General features: G+C 39.0%; 2 protein-coding genes across 12 annotated transcripts in view; one reads left to right on the forward strand and one right to left on the reverse strand.

The window, feature by feature from the left end:
• Window positions 1–19,564, forward strand: part of LOC5571296 (serine/threonine-protein kinase N) — a 370,020-nt gene that overhangs the window by 243,204 nt on the left and 107,252 nt on the right. For all 11 annotated transcript variants that reach the window (XM_021840137.1, XM_021840142.1, XM_021840131.1 and 8 more), the window contains one exon: window positions 15,916–16,358. In XM_021840137.1, coding sequence (XP_021695829.1) covers window positions 15,916–16,358 — 443 coding nt within the window. The remainder of the gene's footprint in view (window positions 1–15,915; window positions 16,359–19,564) is intronic.
• On the reverse strand, window positions 16,340–18,238 carry LOC5571298 (2-hydroxyacylsphingosine 1-beta-galactosyltransferase). Its single transcript, XM_001653552.2, has 2 exons — window positions 17,892–18,238; window positions 16,340–17,828 (listed from the first exon to the last, which is right to left on the reverse strand). Exons 1-2 carry the CDS (start codon window positions 18,057–18,059, stop codon window positions 16,446–16,448), a joined length of 1,551 nt encoding a protein of 516 aa, XP_001653602.1. The 5' UTR covers window positions 18,060–18,238; the 3' UTR covers window positions 16,340–16,445.

Consider the following 19,564-nt stretch of genomic DNA (forward strand, 5'->3'; position numbering starts at 1 on the left):
GTTTGTCGCCCTTTTTGTAGATAGGGCATATAACGCCTTGCTTCCACTCCTCCGGTAGCTGTTCCGTTTCCCAGATTCTAACTATCAGCCGATGCAGACAAGCGGCCAACCTGTCCGGGCCCATCTTGATGAGTTCGGCTCCGATACCATCCTTGCCAGCGGCTTTGTTGTTCTTGAGCTGTTGAATGGCATCCTTAACTTCCCCCATCGTGGGAACTGGTTGATTTCCGCTGTCCGCTGTGCTGACGTAACCATCGCCTTCGCTGTCCTGACCTTCTGTGCCTGTGTTCTCTGCGCCATTCAGGTGTACATCGTAGTGCTGCTTCCACCTCACGGAGTAGCAACTACGTATTTACGGTCATCTATGCTCATGCTCACGCTCTCCATAGATTTCACGAGAAATTCAAGTGTTTTCACACAGGATGTCTAAACCTGGAAAGTTTGATAATATCAGCAAAACTCAATTTTCGAACTAGAGTCACGACAATGTACTTGAGGTCAGGGAATAAATAAAAGTTGTTTCAATTTAAATTTGAAAAAAAAAGTAAGAGGTTGTTTCCGAGATACGACCGCCAAGTTGACGTTGGATAACGTTAGCTTCTTCTATTTCCTGATTTAGGACCGTCACGAACTTATGAAAGATTTACCTAGAAATCTAAAAATCTAATCAATTTTCAAACTATTTGTTGCATGTCAATTCTGATCTATTATGGATATTGAGTGTTATTATTTGGTTGGTTCGGTTAACACTTCAACACCGATAGAACCGGTCGATGGAAGAAGAAGCATGGGCGGTAACTTTTGCTCTCCAAATAAACAGAGAAAGAGTTTTGGGTGATCTGTTTGTAGTATAAAAATGATGTCCGTAATAGGGAATGCATCACCAAACTCGCAACTAATCAATGATCATGACTGCGATAATTGACAAGAAAATTATGAATGAAATGGATCACTTGGGAAATGCGACCGTTCCTTATGAATAATCCCAGAGATAATCATATTCTTTAGTCCTTACATTTAATAGATGGAAATAATATCCTTAGGGGCCATCCATTTATTACATAAAGGTTCATGGGGGGAGGGGGTTTCAGATTTCTCACGCGCCATACAATTTATATCAAAGGGGGCTGTGTACAAGACCCGATTGCATGACGTTAACTACGCTGCGTCCTCGGAAACAGCCTCAAATTGCCGTATTGTCAATTAATCAATTATTGTATGATGGAATGAGATGAATTAAGAGATTATAGCAAGTATGTGGTAAACACATTAGGGAATATTATACAAATAACTCTTTAAAACACATTTGTTGGCTCTGAAAAGGGCCGATTGAATTGTTGAATTTGCGTAACACGGACACATTTTGACGGCGCACTGGTTTCAATCCTCCTCGCCCGATGAGATTTGCGGAGCGGATGACGATGTGCGCTTCAACAAGCGGCTTTGGTCGATTTCCTTCAGCCATCTCGTACAACAGCTTGCCTCTAGTGGCGAGGAGCTGAGCAGGTTTGGAGGAGCTCTTACCAGCTCGAAAGCGAAAACAGAATGAAACCAGATTCAACGAAGGAGGGATGCTTTATACCCTTAGAATAGCAGATGATGCTCCTCCTTTCATATTCTTCGTTTTCTTATCTGGGAAATAGGCTATATGAAACTGATGTCTGGGTAAGGGATGTACAGATTAGCATTATGCTGTTATTGCAACCCGACGGCACTGCAGCAGCATCCTCGGAAACAGCTTCAAATTGCCGTATTGTCAATTATTCGTAATAAATCAATTATTGTATGATGCTATGAGATGAATTAAGAGATTATAGCAAGTATGTGGTAAACACATTAGGGAATATTATACACATAACTCTTTAAAACACATTTGTTGGCTCTCAAAAGGGCCGATTGAGTTGTTGAATTTGCGTAACACGGACACATTTTGACGGCGCACTGGTTGCAATCCTCCTCGCCTGATGAGATTTGCGGTGCGGATGACGATGTGCGCTTCAAAACAAGCGGCTTTCGTCGATTTTATTCAGCCATCTCGAACAAATTAGGGAATATTACACAATCAACTCTTTAAAACACATCTGTTGGCTCTGAAAAGGGCCGATTGAATTGTTGAATTTGCGTAACACGGACACATTTTGACGGCGCACTTGGTTTCAATCCTCCTCGCCCGATGAGATTTGCGGTGCGGATGACGATGTGCGCTTCAACAAGCGGCTTTGGTCGATTTTCTTCAGCCATCTCGTACAACAGCTTGCCTCTGGTGGCGAGGAGCTGAGCAAGTTTGGAGGAGCTCTTACCAGCTCGAAAGCGAAAACAGAATGAAACCAGATTCAACGAAGGAGGGATGCTTTATACCCTTAGAATAGCAGATGATGCTCCTCCTTTCATATTCTTCGTTTTCTTATCTGGGAAATAGGCTGTATGAAACTGATGTCTGGGTAAGGGATGTACAGATTAGCATTATGCTGTTATTGCAACCCGACGGCACTGCAGCAGCATCCTCGGAAACAGCTTCAAATTGCCGTATTGTCAATTATTCGTAATAAATCAATTATTGTATGATGCTATGAGATGAATTAAGAGATTATAGCAAGTATGTGGTAAACACATTAGGGAATATTATACAAATAATTCTTTAAAACACATTTGTTGGCTCCGGAAAGGGCCGATTGAATTGTTGAATTTGCGTAGCACGGACACATTTTGACGGCGCACTGGTTGCAATCCTCCTCGCCCGATGAGATTTGCGGTGCGGATGACGATGTGCGCTTCAACAAGCGGCTTTGGTCGATTTTTTCAGCCATCTCGTACAAATTAGGGAATATTACACGGACGGTGACGGCTGTGCCGCTCGATCTAATGAACCAGAATGACCGCGCTAGCCTCCCGCATGGCAATGACAGCGGAGCACTGGCTGGTAGCGACGATTTCTGGCCGAAAACGATTATGCTGGCTGGTGCACTCAAATGAGCGGCTTCAGTAGCTGCGGCTCCGAAATGCGTGGTTCTTCGGTTCTAATGTGTGTTGTATTCGCGTCCTATTGAAAACTGAACTGAGGACGCGAATGACTCTCGAAATTTGCTCGCCGAACGTGTTCACAGTCTGACGGCAAAAAGAAGAATGAGGGAAGAAGCAGGGTGCGGTGCGCTTTTATAGTGGGAAGCGGAACAGAAAAATGTGTTTGAACGTGATTGGTTAGATAGGAAAGGGGTCAACGTTTTACGATGTTTCAATAGTTTGTTGCTAATAATCAATAGTGTCCTCCATTTGAATCGACGCGTAGATAAATTTCCAATCGATTCATGGATAAATATTGAAAATCTATCGATAAATGACTGAGTTATTAGCGGTCAAAACCTGACCATTTTTCGTTACATGCTCAATTTTTCGTTTTTCTGAATTGTACCCCCATATGTTGCCGTAAGACGTTATCCAACGTCAAAAGATCATTTTAGTTTTATTGCACATATTTTTGGTTGTTTGCAAAGTTTCCGATGAATCAATTTAGAAATGCAATAGATTGTAATCTGACGATAACTTATTTTAAGACATTTTTTACGCTCTATTTAAAGGGGGTACAGACAGGTTTTCCTGAACATTTTTCAGACTATTGTAGATACAGTATGGACCATAAAAAAATGCGAAAATTTTTTGAACGTGAATATAGCATCCACATGCGTTTATTTCATTGTTTTTGTGAGTGAATGTTATTTCCGATTACTGTAGTATATTTTGACATAACTTCGCTATCTAGGACAATTTTTGTCATATTTTACTTGCTAGCCTAAATAATATAATAGAGCAAAGAAGTTTAAAGGTTTTGCCCGCTCAAAGTTAGAAACAGCGTCTGATTGGGACAGTGCTTCGGGAAGCCCGAGCAGTCGTGTTTGTTTTTTCTCGTGTTTTCGGCGGTGCGGTTGCCGGTTCCCCAGATTGTGCGTGATTTGCTGGACAGTAGTTCGGGAAAGCCCGAGCAATCGTGTTTGTTTTTTTACTCGTGTTGCCAGCGGTGTGGTGCCCGGTTCCCCAGTTTGCACGCGATTTGCTGGGCAGTGCTTTGGAGAAGTCCAAGCATTCGTGTTTGTTTTTTTATGTGTCGTCGGCGGTGCGCGCGATTCGCTGGGCTGTAGGGTACACACTCCCTTTCACGTTGTGCGAGTGCGAAAAGATATACGCGTTTAGTCGAGGATGGATTACAAAATGGTGAGCTCGTTTCATGTTTATGATTACACATTTGTATCGAGGCAACGTAACATTTTTGTATTTTTCAAACAAACTATGGATTGTTCGTCACTACAAGTGTCGACATTGACCTTCATTCTTAAAAAAAAAAAGAACTACATATACCTTTTTAACTTCGTCATTACTAGAAGTAACCTTTGAATAGTTTGACATTATGAATGTCGACATGCTACAGGGTTACGTTTTCTTGGAGATATCCTATAGGTTTATTTTCATAAATTGATTAAACTTCTAAACATGCAAATACAAATACTTTTATAATTATCATGTTTTGTATTTTCAAACAAACTATGAATAGTTCGTCACTTCAAGTATCGGCATAAAACTTTTTTATTATTGAATATAATTTCATTATACATAGCTTTCTTGCCATTACTAAAAATAACTGTTCGACATTTTGAATGTCGACGTATTTTCTTAATCTTCTTAAATTGTATTTTCCCCTTATCCATGGATCGTATCATCGACCAAAGGTGATTCCCAGATCTGTTTCCTTCCTCACTAATAATCACCCTTCCCGTGGTGATTGTGGAGATGCAGAGGTATTCTCGGTCTGTAGAAGCAACAATCATTACACTCTAACATTCCTTCCCCATCCCAACTGACTGTAAGGACTTGGCCGGCGCCGTTATTGATGAATAATATGAGATCTGCTAAAATTGCACTTCGAGAGTATGCGGAAACTCCCATCCCATATTCATTTGGATCGAAGTGCAATTCTTACCTGTTCCGATCAATCACGGAGTAGCAACCATTGACATGTACAGTCAGTCTATGCTATGCTATGCTATGCTATGCTATGCTCAAAGTTAGAAACAGCGTCTGATTGTCGTATGCTCTAGTGGTGAAATTTCCACCTTCTAAAATCACACTTTATTGTTGTAAATATTAGTTTGTTTTGTATCAACGGATGGAGGAGTTCCTAGAGAACGTGTTTTTTATGGTCACAAGAAAATATTTTGCCAGGCTAATGAATTTAGGGTCATTTGCGTCTTAAGGGTTTGAAATGCCTTTATTTCTTGTTAAAGTTTAATAAAAATTTTTCCTTCGACTGGAGACAACTTATATCAGTACTGGCTCATAGGTTTTGAGCAAATCAGAGCCGCTTATCACGCTTATATAAATGTTCAATCACGACACTCCAGAATAAGCCAAATTTTCTAAAACATGTTTAAGTCTCCAATGCTCCAGGTATGAATCCATTCTATCATCTGGTATGGGCGAATGCTGGAGACAAGGGCTGTGATGAAACTCACCCCATCGTTGATGTTTTAGAAGCTTTCATCACAAAGATATTGAACTCCTGCATGATAAAAATTGAAGGTAATCTTCCATTTCCTCTCCGCTAAGGTGAAGGTGGCAGATAAAAATCATGTCCAAAGCGAAAAACAGAGTCTAAACAGACTTAACAATACCAATATTGAATAAGTGTCATGTTTCGTTTACATTGTCCATATAAAAACTACTATTAAATATGATATAAAGCTTTTCGCATTTTTTATGGGCCATACTGTAGGTGGTATTTCTTGAGTTCTTTTTTCAAAAAAGAACCTCAAACAAAATTGAAGAAAATCCTTCCAACGATTCATTGAGTATTATCATACAGTTCAAGTGGCTGTTCGGTGAAGAAATGGAGCAATCATATTTTTATAGGGGGAGATCCCCCAGTGCCGGACAGCACCCAATACCGGACAAAGCCGAAACATTGAGAAATCATGGTCCAATCAAGGTGGTGTATTAGTACAAAACAAAGCTATTATGTAGACTAATGATTGTGTAGAATAACACATCCTTGAAATATTCATGCCTTTTTAAAACAGTAGAAAAGTTTGAAAATCTTTAAAAAATTGACGTATCCACTTAATTTTGAGCCTATTTAGTAAATATTTTGAATATGAAAAAATACTTTGGATCCCGCAAGCATGATCGAACTTAATCCTAATTTGATAGTATGAATGTATTTTGTACCTTAATTGAACTAAATATGGACAAATTACAATTTGATTAAGCACCTCCTGTCCCTCAGTTTCGGACAGCTTGATTTGTTATATGATATCTTTGTAATTATTGCATCAGTGTCTCAGAATACTTTCATTTTTCATGGGTTCCGTCGATCATGGTATCAAATATGCAATAAAATAAAAATGGAGTGGTGTTTGTATGTCACGAAATGGCTCGAGAACGGGTCAACGGATTGACGCAAGTTTTTCACTGGGATGCGACGTGTTCGTGTGAGTAAAAAGTTCAGGAAAGTCTCCGGAATAATGGGGAAAACGGGAGAAGACTAAAGTGTCATTTTGTATGAGAAATTTCTTGACGTTTTCCCTCCCCTTGGTTATGCGACCTTGCCGCGATGGGAGGGCATAATCCATTAGCCCATATGATGGAAACCAAAGGCGTAACCTGTAGTGGTGGTATCACATTTTGGCATTTTTTGCTTAAAGCCGCGTCATAATTCATATGGCATAGACGCAATAATATCTCGGATGTGATCCAACGGACATTCTGCGTCATTGATAGAATTGATGCCCATTTCAAATAATTAATCTATACGAAGTGGATATTAATACTATTGGTGACGTTCAGTTTGCCTTTTGCTAACCAGAATGATCCGTAGCCACTCTTACTATTAGCTAGCTAGATACATCGTTATCATATACGACGTAGGGAATACTTAGGAACTCTTAGGAAAATGACTAGTAGATTCACTGAGTAGAAATAAGTGGCGACAATCTTATTTTAATATGGTTTTTACATTGCCATAATAAGAAATACCTCTTTTGTAACAGCAGTATAAATAATCTAATTCCAGCTTCATTTTCGCAAAATTTACAAGTAGAAAGTAGGCGTTGTGAAGCATTGCATTTGCCACCGAAAAGTGAATCTTGTAGGAGACTGTAATAGAAGCCTAAGGTAACTTTACTCTTCAATATTCACTATAAAAATGACTATGGAAAGTAAGACGCTGAGATCGATCATTAGGGTACACTTGCTAGTTTCGAAAAATTGTTGAACAGACAAGGAAAGCGACTTTTTTCTTTAAGGATATATGAACGTAATGACCAATGAATACTTTTAACAACAAGAAATGAAATTAACTAGAACTACTACTAAACAGCCTAATTTTGTTAAGACTTGACGACACTTGACATTTAAGACTCTAATCTTACGTAAAAGACAATAGTAATCAGAATAGCACTTGAATGACAAATTATTCAAAACCATTTCGACTAGACAGTATTAGACTAGAGTATTAGTATTAGCTGTCAGGCAGCTCCAACTGAATACCATACAAAAAAAAAAAAAAAAAAAAAAAAAAAAAAAAAAAAAAAAAAAAAAAAATTTCTTGACGTTTTCCAACAGCCTACTTGATGGCAAGACGAAGTTTGCCGGGACCACTAGTATGCAATAAAATTGAGAATAATGAACAATCAGAACAACATCGTAAAATGTGCTATTTTTCATCATATATGAACTAAGAAAAAACTAAGAAAAACTCAAATTATTCTTGTAAATGTAGCAAATGCATTGAATTGGTAATTATAAACTATTCCTATAGTGTACACATTCGATGATGTTCAAATTTACAGAATTCGAGGCATTTCCAGATCTTGTCCGGTATTGGGTGCCACCTTTCGAGATCGATCAATTTGGTACTAAAACTCATCATCAAAATGCAATATCAAAATTCATATTTATATTTTCAAATTTATTTTTGTACACTATAAAAATGATAATATTTATCATAAATAGGTAACACGAGCCCATAAAATCAATATTTTTCGAATTATGAATTTAGTGGCTTAAGTGTACGGTACTGGAGGATCTCCCCCTACTGCCGTTTTATTCCATATTTGGTGGATTTTAAAAGTAAGAGTTGATATTTTCACAACTTTTATTGTTTTTTGTTTGATAAAAGTTTTGCAAAAATCTGTGAATCCTCGGAAGAATTTTCTGATATTCTTAGATAAGTTTCAAAAAACTCTTGTATTTTTGATTTTAGTTCTGGCGTTACCCCCTACTGGAACAAAGCGTGCTTCTTATCTTAGTGTTCTCTTAGTGAGCTCTTCCACATGTATTGCCTGAGGACTTTCTTTGCCAATTGACCATTTTCGCATTTAAATTTTTCAATTTCCATCACAAAAAGTTCCTCAACTGGTGAGATTCGTACCGATTATGAAGGTAAGAGTTGATACTTTCAAAACTTTTAAGTGTATAGGACTTAAATCATAAAAGAATTGATCATCTTGTGAAGAAAAATGAGACGTTTTCTTGAAAAATCGCTATTAAAAGTCGAGTAGTTTTCGTGTAATGAGTAATGTATGAAATTTGAAACAAAATGATACTTGTTGAATTTATTGAATACTTGGAAAAATCCTTGCATAAAAGTCGTAGGTATCGTCAAAGAGTCGTTCAAATAATTTCTAGTGGAAACTTTGACTTAGATTTTCTGAAGGAGTTTTTTGAAAACCCTAATTTTGGACGATTTTATTTTCAAAGAGAAGTTATTGGGGATTCAGCAACAATTGAATCAATACTAAGAAAACATATATTATAATCGGAAGACTAAAATCTTTAGCATTTTTTCAGTGCATATCCTATTAGGACATTCGGGTGTAATTTCTTGAAGGAATTAAGCACGAAAGAAGAAATTTACCCTGCTTAAAAGCTCATGGAGATGTTACTTGTGGAAATTTTTGGTGCGTACATTTGGAAAATATCTGCAGACATCTTTTTTATGATGTAATATTCTTAGAACATTTCTTAACAAATTCCAAAACGAGTCGCAGAACAAATATTTATAGAATTACCAGACAGAATTTGTGGAGTAATTTCTACGTGAAGCTCAAGAATAATTTCTGTATGTTTCTTTTGATGAATCCTCCAAAAATATTCTGGAAGGACTACTGGAATTACCGAAGAAATTATATGGCATCCAAACTAGTCAGGCAACTTCGAAAAAATCATGTAAATTTGCGTGAAGTGTGTCCGACATATTAAAGCAAGTAAAACGACGTAAATTCAAGTTACAAATAATCGAAATTTACAGTTTAATTTTACGGATTTTACAAGAACGACGCATTTTGAAGTATATAGGGGAACGTTTTCTCGGCATCTTAAGCCGATGCCATGCTTCTTTTGTAATTTTCTCGGACATCAGCAGACAAATTCCGTGTTTGTCTATTTATATTTATGCGTTGCTCAATCCTCTATCGATTCACACCGACAGACTTGTCAACATGCTTTTGGAAACGTTTTTACAACGCTGCGAACATCCCTTGTCAGTGTGACTATTGTCGGCAGCCTCAATCTCTTCGGCAACTTTCCCATAACAACTGCTGGTGAATCTCTTCGGCAGCTCCGAATCAGTCGCATTTTGATGCGTGCTCATTTGAATTGATGACATCTCCGGCGATATCGTTTGTTTAGTCTCAAAAATCTCGCCAGCGGGAAGCGGGCAGAACTAAGAATCGTCTGAATGTTTCCACTGATGTGTTTTGATAGAAAAATTATGTATATTTGGCGTTTGAAATTTGGTTGCCGATGATAGTCGAATGGTGCCGAAGCCGTAAGTCTCCGTACTATCAAATTTACGTTATTTACTTATCTACGTCGAGTATTTTGCTTTGAAAGAAATGTATGTCATGTGTAATATTAGTTTTTCCGCAGTATATTGGTTTAGAGATTCTATCAAAAAATCCTCCACCGTTTTCCTTAGTAGTTACTCTAGGGATTATTTTAAAGATCTTCCTGAATTTCTGAAATAAATCGTTAAAGGATTTCACAAGAAGTTTCTCCTGGATTCCACAAAGATTGTATTACTTCAACAGATCCTTCCTGGGGCTTCTCAAGTAATTCCTCCTTTATTTTGGATCGTCCAACTATTCCTGCTGAAATTTCTACAGACTGAGTTTTTTTTTAAGGGTTTTCAAACAATTCTTCTAGCGATTTCTCCTAGGAATTCTCTAAAATACCATCAAGTGTCCAGAAGGTTCTTACAATTTTGAGAGTGCTCTAAAAATTTCTCAGGATATTAAGGGTATAAGATTTTTTAAAGTTCTCCATAGGAGTTTCTCCAGAGTATTCTCTGAGGTATCCTCCCATAATTACAGAAAATTGCCTAGACGCATTACTAGGAAAATCCCCTGGAGAAGTATCTGAATTACCTACAGAGGCGTCGCGTGCCAAAACCAACCACCTGTGCAACAACAAGATATACACTCCCGTGCAAAAGTTTTGGTTACCCTCCTCAAAAACACACTAAAGTGTTCTGTCCATATCTGTCCGCGTCTAATTGAAACTCTCTAAGCCGCATTCGGAAGGCAAAAAGTAAGAATAACTCTTTGAATGCATTTTTCCAAAAACATTTTTTAAATTTTGGATAGGGAGTCGATACCGGTTATGGACCCTTTGCGTATTAGGGACCCCCTACAGAAAAACATAAAATAAACACTCAAAGCAACCTTAATCCTATGAAAATCCACCGGGGGAACTTCGATTGCATTGTTAGTCAGCAGTTTCAGGCAAAATATTTGGGTTGAGACGCATAAATACAGATATTTGAACAGTTTTGCAAATGAAACCACACAAGAGGGTCCTTAATACGCATTTCCAGGTGGGTCCATAATGGGCATGTCGGCAGCGAGCCGGATTACATGGGAATCAAATGGAGGGTCCATAATAGGAAACGTCAAATTTGTAAACATTCCTATTATGGACCCCGGGAGCAGTGTTGTGAAAAACTCAATTTCTCACAACTCACGCTTGAGATTTTTCATGCGTGAGCTGTCAATCATGCAACTCAGCAGTCAAAAAATCATGGATGAGTTGGCTCACCTTTTTAACTCATTGTCTCGTATTTCCACAGTTTACTCACACACGGCAATAATTTCTTGTTAGTAAACAACAACATTCGGGTTTCACGAGTTTTTGCCGGGTTTTGCGACTGAATCATGTTTTACGGTTTGAGTTGATTGAGCTGATTTTGCATCAAAATCTCAAGCGTGAGATTTGCGAAGCAGATCTCTGATGAGTTTGCTCTCACGGGAGAGCGTATTGATTGAGATTTTGAGTGTGCGTCTAACAACACTGCCCGGGAGGGAACATATCAGAAACAACAAAATGTTTGTAAATTGAAAATGTTTGTAAATTGATTTTGCATTCTTGCATTTAGTAATATAAATCAGTGATTGTTTTTTTGAAATTTCCTGGTAAGTTTTGGTTGACTTGGGAATACTTTCAGGGTATTCGGCAGAAATTTAGAAAGAAAAAACACTTTTTTTTTAGAATAATTTTCTTGGTCCTCAGGCATTGCAACTAATATGTGAATATGTGTGTATTGTGTTCTGCAAGAAAAATCCACGGTGTGCAATTAACCGAAAATGTCGATATAGCGTCGCAGTGATAATAAAATTATCAAATGTTTCAGTTTAAGCTAATTAGAAACATTCGCATCATTGAAGAACGAAAAAATCAAACCTAGGGTTTCGTTCTACTTCGTCGTAAGAGCTACTATTCGTCGTATCAAACTTAAAATGTTCCACTACGGCTGATATTCCAACTTACCTGCAACATAGATTCATTTTCCAAATGTAGTTCTGTGAAAGCTTTTATGATTCGTCCACCTGTACACCAAAAATGCAATGAAAGAAATGTATTTCGATAAATAACTTCAGTTCAATTATCCACTTTACACATTTTCACCGAAATCGCATGAACGAACACGATTTGAGAGAAATGCTTAGAGATCGACATCAGTCACACCACTTTCCAACACAAGTTTCTTCCTGCTCCCGTGGGTGACTTACTTCGCCGGGCACTTATTTTCACTATGGAAAACCTTCGTATTTCATCACTGAAGGATCTTATTCCAATCACATGCCGTAAAACTACAATAAATCACCAAATTTTACGAAATTTCCTCAACCGCCGTGTATGATTGAAAATGTAAACAAAGTTCTATCCGTCGTACTGAGAAAAAAAAAGCTTGTGCGCATCAATGTGTGCGCGACGCTCGACGTAAAAATACGGTTCCTTTGATTGTGTTGTTTTCGCTGTACTGTGAGCAAATGCCATAATTGTACGGTCAAAAGGAATTGTGTTCATATGTTTGGGCTGAATTTTGATGACGAACAATTAATTTTAAAGGAATTTAGTATATGCCAACATGCTGAAGGAATGGAGGGAGATGCCCGTAGATCTATATAATCTAGTGAAACATTTTATTATAGCGTTGATATATTGTGTTTTAACCACTCAATCAGTAAGCCGTAAGTTGTGAGACGAATCTGGAAACTGATTGCGACGGAGTTGAAAACGATACGACGGGTTGAGAATACGATAAGATGCATTTTCTTTGCATTATTTCCAAAAACAGATTAAATTTATCAAAATGTTATTGTACAATGCTAAAGCCGTTTTGAGAAAGAATTGTTTGGCATCGGTTTGTATCAGCATCATTCACTGCAATACTGGGAAAATTGCAGTTCTCACTGATCAATGCTTAATACGATGGATACTATCACATCACCCTACTTGAATTTTGACAATGCGTTTGAAATGCACGCATATCTGCGTGTACCACGTAAAAGCACTTCGTGAATGATTTGCACGCCACTTCGGTGGCGACCCGACAATTCCGTTAGAAAGGTTAATCCTTCTCTATAACAACATAAATCTCACAATTATTTATAGAGAAAACAAATAAGGAATCATCTATTATTTAAAAAAAAATGGAAATTGGAGCAATCTACGAAGAAAACATAACTACGCTAATCAGTGTTTGGATTTCGATCAGAATAAGCCGATCGAACCATATTCGGAGAGGATGCAGGCGGATAAATGGGCTGACATTATGGCTCGTGTGTCAGTGATCGTTAAATTTTCAAAAGCCTGGCGCTAATTTCATTGATAACACATTCTTCTTGAGCTTTTATCATCTTCCTCAGCCTGTTCAAATCGGCTGGTTGAACATATCGAGAGAAACCGACTTCGTATTGCATGAAAGTAAGCATCATACTTGCATGCTTTACACTCTAAGCACATTCCATTTCCAATTTGACTGCGCAAACTTCAACAAAGACCTGAATTTATTAGTTTAACAATGGATGAATAAAATTTATACATGCTCGGTATGCATTTGATTGTTATTAATGTAAAATCACATTATTAAATCTCTCATGTTAAGATGTCGATATCCTAAGTTGGTGTAAATAGATCTTGATGGATGGGCACTCGATTTATTTCGAACAGAAAACATTCTATTAGGAAACTTCTTAGAGTGCATAAATCTTTCGAAGAGAAAAAGTGTTCAATTCATTCTGTTGAACGGGTTGTTTCCACACGTGTAGGCTTTTGAGCGTGTACAGATTACTACGCTGTGAATGTATGTGGGACCTTAGTTATATAGAGCTTAGTGACATTTGAACACACGTAGACTAGCATACGCTCGTCATACACAGCTTGTTTTTGTTTTCCTCAAAGAAACTTGCACACGCTTTCCAGACTCATCAAAATGCATATGCAAATATTACCCAATTTTAAAGATTTACACCCGGATTATGGGTGTTTTTCGAGACAGAGTGCATATTGTTTTCCTCTAAGGTTCACAACTACTTCTACACTAGGGCACCCATACCATTGTGCGTGATAACCACTATGGGATTTGGTTCAACAGTTGCAGTTGAACAGGTTGAATGCGCAGTACCGTTTTCCGACGGCATGGCTATTCAACTTTTGCGCTGCTGTCTTTAGTGAAGTACCACGCTCGTGTTGTGAGTAGAGTATCAAGCGAGCTTATTACATGGTGCAAGAACTCAGCACACTACGCGATTGTTCTTGGCGCCTTGGGACAATTGCTATGCTACTTTCTTTGTAGTGCGTATGAACCCACACTATATTGAAAATCCTCATGCTATTTTAAGATTTGTTGATTTTGATTTGTTTTTTTTTTATATTAATTGTACGATTTTGATTCAAGTGGTCTACCTCTTCAAAGAACAGGTTGAACAGGCTGACCATGCACTTCTGCTGAATTAATTCTTGGCCGAATTCTCTCAAGGATTTCTAGTAGTATTCCTGAAGCCATCTTTGGAAACTTTTTCTTTAAAAATAGCAATGGTTGAAGTCTTGCAAAAATCAGTGAAGGTATTCCAGTATTCAGTATTGATCCTTGGAAGAATTTTCTGATATTCTTGGATAAGATTCGAAAAACTCTTTTATTTTTAATTTTTGTTATGGCGTTACACCCTTACTGAAACAAAGCCTGCTTCTTATCTTAGTCTTCTCTTAGTGAGCTTTTCCACAGGTATTACCCGAGGATTTTCTTTGACAGTTGACCATTTTTGCATGTGTATATCGTGTGGCAAGCACGAAAATGTTCTATGCCATGGGATATGAGGAAATTTCCAACCCAAAAAAGTTCCTCGGCTGGTGAGATTCGTATCCATGACTCTCAACATGGTCTTGCTAAATAGCTACGCGTTTACCTCTACGGCTATTTGGCCCAAATGTCCACTCCACCAAATATCCATATGCTAAACGTACAGCCCCATGAATAAGGAAATTTTGATGAGGATTTATTACTATTATCTTCTTTATGCGGTTCTTCGCCCTTGACGAGTTCACAATTCGGGCATCAAGATGGCACACAAAAATTATTGTAAATACGGTTAAATGGACTATCTGGATAACCATGATAACAATTTTTCACTATGATATCGAGATATAGAATATAGCTTCATTTGTAGTTTATTTATAAGCCATAAAATCCACTTCGGTTTGGCAGCAACCCACACATTGACAATCTCATTTCCCACCTGCCTGTCAGAGAAGCTTATCCACCTAGTTCTATTTCAAAACGTACGACACCGTTTTCCAACGTCTGCTCCGATTCGTTGTTCGTCTTGTTCTTGTTCATGGAACAAACATCATTTCCGGTGGGATTGAATAACCGCAGATAGATACGGCACTCGTCCTTGACAGTGAATCAGGAGAAGAGGGTTAGCTGGGAGTAAATCTACTTCTATCTTCAGAGCGCTTGAAATAGAAACATTCTATTGGATGGATTTATATTTTATTTCGATGCACGTGCAAGGTGTAGACTTTAAACGGGTCTTTGTAATGAGCCTTACTTGTATTATATAGACGATTGTGTCTAATTTAGAATTGTTTACAAGATTTCCCCTAAATTACTTCTGAATGCGTGAACGAGAATCCTTCGACGAAATATACAAGACTAAATAATAATTGACTAAAGGTTGACTATATAAGTAAGACAGCGGAAGGGAAACTATTAAAAGTCATTTTTATAAAACTACTTCTGCACAATGCTAAAAAATAGTGTTAAAGCGGACAACATAGCTCCTTCTGTCTGAGTATTGGCAAAAGTAAAGGTCAAATTTGCAACAGCTGAACGCCTTATACAAAACTAACTATGGTTTTTTAACTATTTTTTAAAAGTGATTTTGAATAATTTTGATATTTGCAAAAATATTATCAAACATTTTTTTTGTAGAAACGCCATTTTGACAATCAAATTGTAGTTCAAAGTTGTGAGAAAGAAAGGGTTAACAAACATGAATTGGAATTTTAAGCATGGCAAAAAACCCAACCCAAAAACTAAACATTAAAACTAGCAAATCAAACTAATTCTCTTCCCTTCCGTTTTAGATATGATTCCCTCGCCCGTCACACCGAGCGGCCCAGCCGAGCTCACACCAAACGACAAGCTGCTCTTCTCGCTGGAGAAACAGCTCAGCATAGAAACCAAGGTGAAAAACGGCGCGGAAAACATGATCCAATCGATCTCCAGCGGGCACCACGGTCGGGACAAGAAACTGCTGGCCGAGGCACACCAGATGCTCGCCGATTCCAAAGCCAAAATCGAATTCCTCCGGTTACGGATACTGAAGGTCAAGCAGAACAAGCTCAACAACAAGGTGCCGGAGGAGAACGGCGAAAACAGGCCCCGGGAGCTGGAAACCTCGCTGGAGGATCGGATCGATGAGTTGAGGCACCGGTTACGAATCGAGGCGGCCGTGGTGGACGGAGCGAAAAATGTCATTCGGACGCTACAGAGTACAAAGACAATCGATAAGAAGGCACTGCAAGAGGTGAGTGATAAGAATTTTTATTAGCTTTAAGATGAACTGTGGAACACATTTTGTTATCGCGAGACATACAGAAGGTACGATAATTTGCTAGTAAGTCTTTTGCTTCTTACGTCCACCGCAGATGCGTTTTGCTATTGATTTGATCAAAAGTTTTAGCACTTTGAATACTACGTATGCCCCGACCAGCAGAGCAGCTACGACGTCCAACATCTGTTCCTGGAAGAAGTTGAGATCTGCGCCTTGGTAGTGCATGTGAGGTGCTCCCTTGTACCTGATAACGTACTCGACCCAGTAGCAGGCCAGATCGATCGCACTTTGCGGTCGATCACGGTACAATTCCGACAATTCCTGCACCTTCTGTCGATACTGGGGATTTGTAAGGATCTCCTTCAGTGGGGTTTCGAACGATTCCTCGGTCAATGTTGCGTAATCCACTTGCTTACCCCAGCCTTCGCGTTCGACCCCATTCACGTTATGGGACTGCTCGGCGAATATCGGGATTCCCAGAACAGGAACCGCATGGAATCGTGCCTCTGCCATACCTCCCAAGCCTCCATGCGCTATGAACAGGACTACGTTCTTGTGAGCAAGGACGTCGTCTTGAGGAAGCCATTTCTTGGTGAGGAAGTTCTTCGGTTGGTTGGGAATACTGTCGGTTTCCCACTTGAACAACACCCTTTGCTTTTGTTTTCCCAGAACTCGGAGGAAAATTTGCAGCTTTTCCGGAGGTAGATCAGATGACTTGAGGTTTGAACCCAAGCAGAAATAGATTACTCCATGTTCGGCTCCGTCCAACCACTCTTGGATATCTTTCGGTAGAGGATCCGGTTTGGTCTTGATCTGCAATCCACCGACTTCGATTATGTTTTGAATGTAAGGTCGCGGTCCAGAGCTCGAAAAATGTGTGTTCAGCAGCACCAGCGAGACGTTCTTCCGAACGTCCTTGTAACTGGGATATTTATCTGCAGGGAAGTTCCAGTCGTAAAACTTCTGTTGGCTGTGGGTCATGTAAATAGTGATTAAATTTTCCACCGTGCCAATCAAAAGGTTCTTCATTCGTCCAAAGAATCCCATGGCACCTTGGGAACCCAGCATGATATGCGGAACGGCTTCCAGAGCCCTAGGGTTGCCCACCAAATCAGACGTGAACTTGGTCTGCCCTGCAGACCATAATGCAATAGTGGGAGCATTGAAATGTGGACCAAATCCTAGAATGAAATCCGCTACGAACAGTCCCGTTATAACCACATCGAACTGCTCGTTCTTGATGGCCAAAAACTGGGGATCGTTGATCGTTTTGTTGGCCGTTTCTGTCACACTCCGCATCAAGGTTGGCATGCTTTTGAACATGTTTTGCGGCTTCTCCAGGAAGCTCTTCGTCATCTTGCTCACGGTGTCATCCGCTGGGACGTAAATCTCCCTGTAGTTAGGCACTGGCTTCGACAGCTTAAAAGGGCTCACCATTGTAACCTGCAATTGGATGTTTATGATTGAGACGCTACAATTCAATCAGTGCTATGATATCAATCTTACCTCGTGACCTCGTGCGGCCAGCCCCTTCAGCAGGGTTTGCCCAACGAGAACATGCGATCGTCCGGGACTGGGAAATATGCAGAGAATCTTCGCCGATTCTACGCCCTTGTTGTTGCTACTAATTGCCAGTGCCAATAGTAGCAGCGGGAATCCAATTTTGCCAATCATGGTGCTCCGCTGCCCCGAGAGAATACACTTGTGCTGCTCTATGTCTTTTGCGAAACTTATCTCCTGTAAAGTCTACGGTCGACTGATATAGACAGACGACGACGACGACGACGTCTGGACGGAAAGAACGAACGTTGACGGTCGAGCAATTGAGTTGAAGTGGTTGAGGTGGGACCGTTGAGTGCTGATTATTATAATAAATGTTGATTACTGTTTGTGTTGGTAGGTGAGATTCTTTGATTAAAAGCGGGAAGCGTGAATGGCGATGTATTTGTAGCTCGTTTAGTGAAGAATTGATTCAGTTGAATGGGAAGTCTGTATAGTTCACTACCACATCGTGTATCATAAGAGGATAATTAACCCTGGTATTGGGTCGTATCTTGATCACGCTTTTGTTGTTACTATTAAGTGATGCAATTCGACGGGGTTACTTGTAATATTATGTATTTCAAATAGTTGATCGAAGTTACAACAGCGTGGTTTTGTATCGAGAGTTTCATCCCTAAAATGGTTTATTCCTAACGGTGAGGTGGGCTCAAATCTCGTCCAGTCGATAAATTTATCGAATCGGGAAACTTTCTAGGCCATACCAAGTTTTTATCTTTTCAAGCTCCTGTTGACTTTGCATTCTATCCTTCGAGCTCCTCCTCTGTCGTCCTCGTCTTTTATCGGTTATCGCTCCGATGGATACATTGTTACGACTCTGCAATTTATAGAGTGTCTAAATATCCAGTTTTGCGATACGAAGCTTGAACGGCCGATCTTTCTCCAGAAGCGTCACAGGCATTTAACCAAATCTGGGCCTATAACCTGCTAGTTATTTGGTTAATATCACAAAGCATCATGAGCTTCTGTATCCCTGTACCCATTATGAGTGCTGTACCAAGTACATCAGAACTTAAGAATATTTTTTTTAATTTAGGATGTTTTAAACCTGCATAGGTTTAGAACATTATGAATTATGTAATAATTAGCCTTGTGGTAACGTGCTTAATTTTATTTTCTATCTTTATTAACGAGATTTTTAGCCCTGGGCTAGTTCATCTCGGGACCAACGGCTTTACTTCCCTTTCGAAGGAAGTCGTCACTGAAATTTTTTGTGACTATTTCTGGGATGGGATTGGATCCCAGGTCCTCGGCGTGAGAGGCGTGTGTTCTAACCACTACACCAGGTACGTCCCCCAAACGTGCCTAATTATCGTTATAACAGGCTGAATTCAACAAATTTGATTATCACTACAAATGAATGGTTCTCTTACGAATGAATTGAATCGAAAAACGACAGCCGAGATATTACGATTGAAGGAAATTGATACATGATAGTTATTATTGGCGCGTCTTCTTTTGAAAATATGTTGAAAAATAATTCAATTCAATTATGCTAATAAAATAATAAAAATAAAAATAAAAATGTAGAAAATGTAGAGGATAGATTTCAAGATTTCAAGATTTGATTAAGTTAACTATGCTGAGAATCCTAATAAAAATGCGGAAAATGTAGAAGG

This window comes from Aedes aegypti, chromosome 2 (genome assembly GCF_002204515.2).
Source record: "Aedes aegypti strain LVP_AGWG chromosome 2, AaegL5.0 Primary Assembly, whole genome shotgun sequence".
Classification (NCBI taxonomy): Eukaryota; Metazoa; Arthropoda; class Insecta; order Diptera; family Culicidae; genus Aedes; species Aedes aegypti.